The sequence below is a fragment of the Pinus tabuliformis genome, chromosome 2_2 (genome assembly GCF_031772625.1).
Source record: "Pinus tabuliformis cultivar Carrire ecotype Pingquan chromosome 2_2, CPIR1, whole genome shotgun sequence".
In the NCBI taxonomy this organism is placed as follows: Eukaryota; Viridiplantae; Streptophyta; class Pinopsida; order Pinales; family Pinaceae; genus Pinus; species Pinus tabuliformis.
The window spans coordinates 726,688,032-726,698,461 of record NC_142300.1 but is presented as its reverse complement, the minus strand read 5'-3'; the positions used below and the strand labels follow the sequence as shown (position 1 = coordinate 726,698,461).

Below are 10,430 nucleotides of genomic sequence, written 5' to 3'. Positions count from 1 at the left end.
TTAATGATGCGACGGAAGGAAATGAAATCCACACTCTAATCTACGCCCTGTGTAAAAATAAGTCACACGCATGCTGTAGTTAAACAATCTGCAATGAAATTAACAAATGAACAGAATTGAAACGCTGAAATTGTAAATCTACAGAAGCTGGTAATGTAAATCTACAGCGCTGTGGTTTAATCTAGCTAAATGTCCCAGTTGTGGCGGGCCTTGCCACTTCTGGGAGCAGGAAAACATATAGAAACTGGAGAATTAAAATCTACGCAGGTTAATCAACTTGTCTCATTTGATTCAATCTGCCTGCGTCAAGGGAAATCAACTGGTTCTTTCACTGAAGGAAAATAGTCTGCTTTACATTCAACGGTAATTACATGTCCCAAAATAAAAACCTGTCTATTATTCCTTTCCCAGGATCAGAGCACACGGCTTTATAATACAGCCAATACAAAATTGTAAATGATCCGCTCCACGGATCTCTCCACAAGATAAACTAACCAAGCTAAATAAAATGATAAGCAGCTGAACCTCGATCTGGAGATCGGTTTCCTCTTCGAATTAGTAAATATGGATGAGATCGGATCTGTTGTGCTGCACTGTTAAAACCTCGCGCACTTTGAAATGGAAGACTTCACCCACTTGTAAATGAATTGGAAACGCGTTCCAATCAAAGAATTTAATCACGCCATTAAAATCTAGTTCAAAACGTATGATTCCTAGTACTTTTCCAGATCCAATTTCACATATACAAAGCCTACGCACCCGTCCTGTAAGCCAACCCCATTACCATAAACGGAGAATAACACGCGCTGTCACAGATTGTATATTTGACGTTGGACTGTGTCAAAACATTATAAAAACACACGTATGCCATATTTTTTTAATGCTGCGACGGAAGGAAATGAAATCCACACTCTGATCTACACCCTGTGTAAAAATAACTCACACACATGCTGTAATTAAACAATCACAGCAATGAAATTAACAAATAAACAGAATTGAAACGCTGAAATGTAAATCTACAGAATGGAAGTGCTGGTAATGTGAATCTACAGCGCTGTGAACAATAAGAAATACTAGGGTAGATGCTGGAAATTTTACAATAGTCATTTTTAATGTCAACATTTCGGATCTATACCAAGTTTCATCTAGTCATTTGTGAATGCCAACGTTTCGAATCTATACCAACACTTATCTAATCATTTTTGAATGTCAACGTTTTGAATCCCAAGACTCATCGTTGTCCAAACAACGTTTACATTCAAAAATGATTACCGAGGAATTTCCGGCATCTCACACTCAAAATCAACCCCACAGAAATCTGCAAACCCTAAACTATTAAGATAGCTTTCACAATTTATAATGCACAACTCTCTTTCCCCTCTATTTTTCAGTTACTAATAAATTACGTCTTAATCGTTTCCCAGTAAGTCACAAAGAATTATAAAGTTTCCTGCAATTTGATAAAATATATACTAGGTCATTTAAAGGCTTACCAGGACTGTATGAAGGCCTACTTCTTTTGCTGCTGCTATGTTTCGGATATTGTCATCAAAGAAGAGCTGCAAAAGAGTTGGAATAAGGATCACTGTAAAAATATGTAAACAAATTAAAGGCAAATGCTAGAAACTTACTGTTCTTTGTGGATCTGCATTTGCAATTGTGATTGCACGCTTCATGGCTTCAATTGAGGGCTTGATAAAAACAGGGGAGGTACTGAGTTTGCATTCATCAGTTTGCTGATTAAAACGATAAGCCATATTAAGGCTCTCAAAACAGATAACATCCTCAAAACAGTCTTCCAAGCCTAGTCTCTTTAGGACTTTAGATGCATGAATCTTGTCTGAATCTGTGAATATCTGCACATAAGGTCGAACAGCAGTTATGGTTGGATTAGTTTCATTTCATTCTTGGAGAAATAATACCAATTACTGTATTTTTCAAGCATGATCTACTTCAACTATGCAAGTGGATGCAACCTTATAAAGTTGTGTTTGCGCTTATAAGGCTTTATGTCCTATTGAAGCTGATCCAAAAATTGAATTTATGCAACTCAGTACCAAGTACGTACCAATTTCCTTTGAGGCATGCTCATCAAAATGCTCCTAATGGCAGGGTCTGGTTTAATGACTTCGTATGGCAACTTCCCATGCACAAATCTAGAAATTAAGAAAAATACACATGTATAAGATTAGTTTGACAAAATGTCAAGAAAGCATATGCACTTAGCCAGATAAATTTTAATTATCTCATGGGAGAAACAGAGTTGAATCTCCTCAGTAAGCCATAATACAATTTAAGCATGAATGCCATGCAAAAATAAATAGAAAAGCTGAAAACCTATTTCTATTTTTCTGAAATAAAATATTTAGGGTCTCTCACAGCACTCTATATTGATTTTCATTGTAGGAAAGGAAAAATGTGACACAGACAAAATCATTCATAGCACAAGCAAAATAGAATTGTACCTGTGATATTCATCTGCATCAACCTCATAGCCCAGTTTCTGCAATTTTAAACAACAGTTATTAGTCACAATCAAACAGCCTAAATCCTCCAATCAATAATACCTCTATTCTGCTCCAAGAAGTTGTCACATGGTGATGCTTATAGGGGAGTGAATAAGAATTAATTTTTCTTGCAGGTTGAAAATGGAAGGGGGGCGGGGCACGAACTTACTCTCAGCCCAGCCAGAGTGCTCCCATTGGTTTTATAAAATTCTGTACGGAGGCTGGAAACAATTTCTCTGCTGAATCCGAAAACTTGTGCAAGAAACTCTGCAACAACATTAATCAAATCCATGACACAGCATCCAGGGAAAAAAAAAACCAATTGAATTCTAATAGAGGAAGGCAAAATTAATCTGTATCTAAAACTTAATTCACAGCATACCATCAATATTCTTGCGGCAGGCTGTAGCTATGCCTGTACTGGAAGGATACAGAGTATCGTCCAAATCTGTGACAAAAAAAACAGTGGCAAAATGTTCATGATAAATCCAATTAAAGCTATGCGGAAAACTTTAAAATTGAAACAGAATCCACGATTTCTTCTGCATTCACGCCACACATTCCGAAGAGCAGACAATCGAATTGAGTGGTTGAGAGTTCCATGGTATTCATATAACAAAATTCCTAAATACAGAGATCTTGATTTTAACAAAACTGGAAGAAAAGAGAGGCAATTGATGTTTGCTCTGAGATTCTGAAAATCACATTGAATATGCAGAGAAGTTATAGAAACTGGAGAATTAAAATCTACGCAAGCTTAATCAACCTGTCTCATTTGATTCAATCTACCCGCGTCAAGGAAAATCAATTGGTTCTTTCATTGAAGGAAAATAGTCTGCTTTACATTCAACGGTAGTTACATGTGCCAAAATAAAAACCTGTCTATTGTGGAAGAACAGTGCTTGCCAAAAGCCAGGGAAGAAGAACAGCAACAAGAACAGTGCTTGCCAAAAGCCAGGGAAGAAGAACAGCAACAAGAACAGTGCTTGCCAAAAGCCAGGGAAAAAGAACCGCAACAACAACTCGCAGAACAAAGAATATCTTCAAGAGTGACATAAAAGAATGAGAAAAAGCGGTAAGTGAAAAAAAGGCAACTCAACCGATATTTGGAAAAAGCAGTCACACTTCGAATCAACAGTTGAAAGTGTCTCACCTGATCCAACGGAGCAGGGTAAAAGTGTTGACGATTGTTGATGCATAGGAAGGCCTATCGGCCTAAATATAATATAAAAAAGAAAAAAATAAAGGCAGGCAAAAATTATAGGCCCAATGAAGGGGCAAGGAAATCTAAAGTTCTATAGAGTCTTAAACTCTTACTAGATATAGTACAACATGGCTCGTACAACCTTCATGTGAAAAGGGTAAACATTGAACAAAATTTATAGTGCAATGGCCAACACGTTTGGGGTATGAGTCTGACACATGTTGGATGCGAGATAAGAAACTGATTCCAAAAAGCATAAAACTGAAAAGGGAAAATAGTTTGGGGTATGGCACATGGCAAATGCAAGATAAGAAATCAATTCCAAAAAATGTTAAAATGAAAAGCGAACACAAACAGGGGAGAATGGGTTGATAAGGGAAGGAAAATTTGGATTGAATCCTCATAGACAATAAACAATTATGAGTATATTAAAAGTCCCATAGAACATGAATGAAGGGTGCACCAATACAATAAAAAGGAATCGAAGAAGGATCTCAAGCAACCATAGAGAAAATCATCTAATTTTTATCGACAATTTTATCAATCATCCAACTTTTAATGATCCATTATTAATGGTTATTCAATTGAAATTTGAGGTTTGAGTGGGGATGAACAAGGATGCCAAGTTCCTTATCACTAACCTAATAAAGAGTATAAACAATAAGCTAGTGTCATGGCTGTGAGTGGGGATGGGTAAGGATGCCAAGTTCAATTCCCTATCACTGACCTAATAAAGAGTATAAACAATAAGCTAGTGTGACATGGTTGTAAAGAGTATAAACAATAAGCTAGTGTGACATGGTTGTGAATGGAAATGGATGAGGATGCCAAGTTTTCCATCACTGGCCTAATAAAAAGTATAAAGAAAAAATAAGAGAGAGGAAGGAAGGCAAAAGCAATATGCAAAATGCCCAATGGAAGTAGGTAGGAAAAGTAAACCTTTACAAGCTTCCATGATATTAATAGTTATAGGAGGATATAGCTTGCAGAACCTTCATTGAAAAAGAGTGAACTACTACCATAGCAAGGATGCTTCTAGAGTACTCCGTTTCGTAAAAACACAAATAAAATAAAATAGAGTGAAAATTGTTGCAACAATTGCTTTAACATTTAACATGTGCTTTAATGGCACAAGAGAAGATGTAGAAGAGAAAGTGAACACAAGGATGAGGACGAATGCTCCCAAGGAAGGGAAACAAGAAGAGAAAGTGAACACAAGGATGAGGAGCAATGCTCAGAAGGAAGGGAATCAAGAAGAGAAAGTGAACACAAGGATGAGGAGGAATGCTCACAAGGAAGGGAAACAAGAAGAGAAAGTGAACACAAGGATGAGGAGGAATGCTCACAAAGAAGGAAAACATGAGAACAAGGAATTGTATTTAAAAAGCTATGACAAGTGAAAGATAATAAGACAATAAGAAAGAGGCTTTGGGTCGGACTTGACACGGTATTTTTTCAATAGCACTTGATGGCTTGTCAAACTTGTCTTGTTATATGATGCAAGCTATTTGAGTAAGGACAATTCCTAAAAGTTTTTACTAGAGGCCCACGGAAGACGAACTATGAATATCTAAATTTAAATAAGAATATCTAAATTTAAAAAAAAATAAAAACAGTTCGGACTAAAGCATCACAATGAATATGATAATATTTATTTAGTTAAAAGAAATATGCCTATTCAAAGTAGAGCAGAATGGATACCACAGCATTTAATTTGCTATTATAAAAGGAGAAAAACAAAAAAAAACTGCTAAGACTAAAAAAAACTAAAAGTGTCATGTGACTAAACTGGAAATCAACACCACACTGCCTGCAAAGACGATGAGATATATGCAATTGGATTTGAAAAACACTAAAAATGTCAATGAAAACAATTTATGTAACAGTAATATTGCTTTGAACCCTCAAAACTGGGAAAATAAGGGAAGGAACTTCCCTTTACTGCTCTTCTTTTCAAGACAAAGAGATGGTTGATGTTGGAACCAGCAACTTATAATTTACAAAAAAGACAAAAATATTAAAATCGCTTGTTATTATAAAAGCTGAGGCTGGCTACAGCTGCAATGAATTTAACAATACTCAATTAAATAAGAAAAAGAAAAAACATCTTCTAATGGCAAAGCAGAGAAATGAGAATACAATAGCTATAAATCAACACCACACTGCCTTCAAAGATGATGAGATATATGCAATTGGATTTGAAAAACACTAAAAATGTCAATGAAAACGATTTATGTAACAGTAATATTGCTCTGAACCCTCAAAACTGGGAAAATAAGGGAAGGAACTTCCCTTTACTGCTCTTCTTTTCAAGACAAGGAGATCGTTGATGTTGGAACCAACAATTTATAATTTATAAAAAAAGACAAAAATATTAAAATCGCTTGTTATTAAAAAAGCTAAGTCTGGCTACAGCTGCAATGAATTTAACAATAGTCAATTAAATAAGAAAAAGAAAAAACATCTTCTAAGGGCAAAGCAGAGAAATGAGAATACAATAGTTATAGATTTCATTTCCAACCTCCCTAACTTTTAACAATTTCACATTTAAAACCTAGATACACTGTTACTCTCCTCTGAAACATTACGAGCAATTTTTAATTAGGTATGAAAAAACTAAAAATGTCAATGAAACCATTTATTTAACAGTAATTTATTGCTCTTAACGCTGAAAACTGAGGAAATAAGGGGAGAAGTTACTCTTTTCTTTTGAAGAAACAGAGATGTGAGATTAGCTGCCTATAATTTATGTAGGGGAAGATTTGCCCTACACTGATTTTGTCACGAAGAGAATGAGATCGGCTACCTGTAATTTAGGAAAAGTATAAAAATAAATTAAAATTTCTTGCTACAATACCAACATCTAATTAAAAAAATGTCGGCTAATAAACACAAAGAAGTGGAATGACATAATAATAACACAAAGAAGTGGAATGACATAATAATATTTAATTTACAAGAAGAGGAAAAAAAAACTGCCCACTGAGAGTAAAACAAAACCAAAAAATCAAATACCTCATTGACTCCATATCCAACGTGTGAGTTGATTCAGCTCCCAATGCTCCGTTTTTTTTCACAGATTCAAAACCCATTAACACAACACATTGGAAGCGCTTCTAGAGCACATGAACACACAAAAACCAGACAATTTCACATATATAACACACATAAGACATATAACATGAAACAGAGAAACAACGAGACAACACAACAAATTGAAAGCGCTTCCAGAACAAATATTTTAGAATCAGCATACAATTATAGAAACAAATAAGTTAGAACCAAGGAATCAGAGATGGAAAGGAAAGAAATACAAATATTAGATTAAATGAGAGCATAGCTCGCTCATCCATCTGATAAAACAGCATGCATCCCCACTCTGAGACACTCAAGAAGAAATAGAGCATTTACTTACCCCAACCAAATTATATATTATAAACATTTTAGTCAAAATAACTCCTCTGCTTCGGAAATCGCTTCTTAATGCCTTCAATAATTTCTCAATCTTTCCGCTCTGATTTCACACGGGATATCTGACATGAATGCCTCTTCCGCCCCTCCGTCTTCTACTGCATTACACCTGCATTTTCTTACATTTTCCGTGGAAATTTCAAAGCCCCAACCAGCTTCTTCACCATGGGAGGAAGCAAAGAGAGGTAGAATGAGAGGTGACTCCGGCATTTTCATAGGCCCCCAAAGCCTGAAGCGGACGATGACTCGACTCTAAATTTGCAGTAAACCCGAAACGAATCCCCACTTTTAGCAAAAACATGCTAGATTTAACGATTTCATATCATTGGGCTCCCAGTGTAATGATGAACCATGATAAGCATTAAATACACCGTTAAAAGCGTAAGCCGCGAGGCCACCACACCAGTAAAGCCGGAAGCCTAGAGGCCATCCAGAGGCTTCAAAACAGGTAGTTCCCCGAAATCGCCGAGGAAAAACATAAATTGCATGACAGATGTGAAGAATTTGCCCACGGAATGTGTACGCCAGCTGTCAAGCTTAGAAGCAAAAGGACGACGAAAAGGCTCACTCAAAGGAAGGCCTATCGGCCTAACAAGTGTGCTTTTCAATGGAAGCAAATAAATTAAGGTGTTTACACCATACAAATTCCAAGTGTGCTTTTCAATGTCGGCAAATAAATTAACATGTTTACACACTCAGATTTAAAGAGTGCATGGAAGATAATTATTAAATTTATCTTTTTTCATTTTCAATTTGAGATTATACAATTTTCCTTCACTAATTGTGTATCTCAAATTAACTGAGAAAAAGGAAAGAATACGTAGCTTGTTGGTTATTTCACTGGTGTTAGTTTACTTTTTATTTTTGTTCCTATGGCTATAAGTATTTGTGATTACACATGAGTATCAAATACGATGTTTTGAATTTCTTAAAAAAAATTAAAATAATTAAAAATAATAATAATTATTAAGTGAAGTGAGATTTATTATATTTGTTGTTGGCCAAATATAACATATTCACTTTTTGATTGATTTGTTATTAATTTTTTTATTAGAAAATTTAAAATCTATCTAAAGTTTAATACTATGAATTTAAATTTATTATTTTTAAATAAATTTATTTCTATTTATCTTAAATATGATTAGTTGAAATGTCTCCCCTCTTATTGTGTACTCTAGTATTAATTACTATATATTATATCACTAATTACTATGTACAATAAATATAAATAAGTTGAAAAATAAAATTATATATTAATTACTATCTAATATAAACACAAATGGTTTGTAATCACTTTACACTAAAAAAAAATGCATTAATTTTTTATTTTATGAACATATTTCTAAACTTTTATAAAGTTTCTAAAAAATATCATTGTAAATTGATTTTTCCCAAAATTACCCTCGATCAATTCACACACAACTTTGTTTCAACCGATAAGAACCATATGACATTATCAAACACAATTGTATTACTTAATATTATTAATAGTTGTTAAAAAACTTGGATATATCTTTTTAATAAAACCATAAATTAAATAAAAATAATGCACAATTGTATATTAACATGGCCCTGGTTATTTAGATAATGAAAGAGAATCTTGATAAAAAAAAATTGAATTGTTTTTAGTAAGAACAAAACACTAGGAAATAAATTTTAATCTTTTACTTAATATAATATTTTCATTATTCTTACATAAAAAAATGTCAACTTAATATAACTAATTTATAATAATGTTTTAATTTTTTTATAATTTCCTCAAGTTAATTTTTTTGGTGTACATGTCAATTTAATATAACCAATTTTAGTAGTGTGTTAAATTTTTCATAATTTTTTCAAATAACACATGAGATGAAAATTGATAATTTAGTAATACAAACTTAAATAATGTAACTTTATATAAAAGAAATTTGATTTTATTGATAAGTATGAGTTAAATAATAATATAAATATTCAATTGATAGAAATATACAATTTATATGTGAATTAGGGATGGATTTATAATTTTATATTTCCTTACAGTTTTAATATATACAATTCTATATGTGAAATAGGGATAGATTTATATTTTTAAATCTGCTTATAGTTTATCTTTTTTTTTTGTAAACTAGGGAGGGACAATTCTTTTTCCATTACTTCGAATTGAAACCGTTACATTTTCATGGTGGCCTCAACCCGCCTCGAGGAGAAACCGGGTCTGTTAGCCACCTTAAGTTTTCGACAGCCATCCAAAAACAAAAAATACTGATTCTTCTTGTCCATGCTATGTAAACTATACATTCGAAAAGATTACTACTACTTCTTGTTTGCATTCGTAACTGAAAATAGAAACTAAACTATTCAACTGTTTTCACAAAAAACTACAGACAGTATATACATATCTTCTAGTCTTAGTCCGCCATGACTTCCTGCTGCTCCTCTTCTTTCTTTATGCCCGGGTTGGTTTCCTTGATCAGCTACTGAATCTCCTCCAATTTTTTATCTTACATTATCAGAGTGACTAGAATGTTTTGCAATTATTTCTTCAAGTTTGGGATTCCCTGTGACAGTTCTGCCATCTCCATGGCCACTTGCTCCATCGCCATTGCCAACAACCTTTTCATGACCCAGTAAACATGCAAGGCCTGTTTATATAGAGACATGCGGCCTCTTGTGTTCCCTGGATCCGGGAGGAGGTATTCCTGGTCTTCCATTTCTGACTTTGATTACCCTTGGGTCGCTTCTTCCTCTAGATGCTGGATTATCCTTCTGATGTCTTTATTGGTGTTCTCACAGTAGGCTTCCTCCGCAAACTGAATTCTTTAATGTTTTCCTATATTTTCTTGTTGGTGCTGGTTCATTCTCTACCTGTCTCCCTTCCAATCCTCCTCTTCCTCTGCTTTTTTGTCCTCATCCCCATCCTACTCTTCCTCTGTTCTTGTAATTTCCCCTACCTCCCTGACTCTTCATGCCTGAGGTGCTTCCGAAGTCCCCTCTCTCCTCTTGCCATTTGTTGCTCCTATCTACCTACTCCCTGTCCTCCTATATTTTATCCTTTGCTGACCCCGCATCCTTCCATATCTTCTTGCGCGGTTGTTCCTCTCTATCCTGGTCCGAGTCAAACATTTCTACTTCTTCTTCCGTGTCATCTTGGATCGTCTGATACTCCTCTGTCGCTTCTCCCTCTTCGATTCCTTTCCCCTTCTTTCCTTGGCTTCTCCATTCTCTGTTGTCTTCACCCTCGTCGTTCCTCATTCTCCTCCTTGTTG

At 34.6% G+C, this 10,430-nt stretch overlaps 1 protein-coding gene and 1 long non-coding RNA gene across 2 annotated transcripts; both read right to left on the bottom strand.

Moving 5' to 3' along the window:
- Positions 1-619: 619 nt before the first annotated feature.
- LOC149194718 (uncharacterized protein C24B11.05-like) lies at positions 620-3,110 on the bottom strand. The gene is made up of 8 exons (XM_089407770.1): positions 3,067-3,110; positions 2,890-3,005; positions 2,677-2,774; positions 2,466-2,503; positions 2,069-2,156; positions 1,632-1,856; positions 1,494-1,559; positions 620-806 (listed from the first exon to the last, which is right to left on the bottom strand). The coding sequence occupies exons 1-8, from the start codon at positions 3,108-3,110 to the stop codon at positions 714-716; spliced, it is 768 nt and encodes a 255-aa protein (XP_089263896.1). The 3' UTR covers positions 620-713.
- A 1,206-nt stretch (positions 3,111-4,316) lies between these two features.
- On the bottom strand, positions 4,317-7,699 carry LOC149194717 (uncharacterized). The gene is made up of 3 exons (XR_016254558.1): positions 7,127-7,699; positions 6,727-6,827; positions 4,317-6,517 (listed from the first exon to the last, which is right to left on the bottom strand). It is a non-coding gene; the product is annotated as an uncharacterized LOC149194717 (long non-coding RNA).
- Positions 7,700-10,430: the final 2,731 nt, after the last annotated feature.

Excerpts from the sequence above, each read along its gene's own strand:
- LOC149194718 (XM_089407770.1), bottom strand. The coding sequence starts at position 3,110 with ATGGAACTCTCAACCACTCAATTCGATTGTCTGCTCTTCGGAAT. Across the intron at positions 3,006-3,066 it reads GATTGTCTGCTCTTCGGAAT|CTTTAATTGGATTTATCATG; the intron begins GTGTGGCGTGAA and ends TTTTCCGCATAG. Across the intron at positions 2,775-2,889 it reads CTGCCGCAAGAATATTGATG|AGTTTCTTGCACAAGTTTTC; the intron begins GTATGCTGTGAA and ends ATGTTGTTGCAG.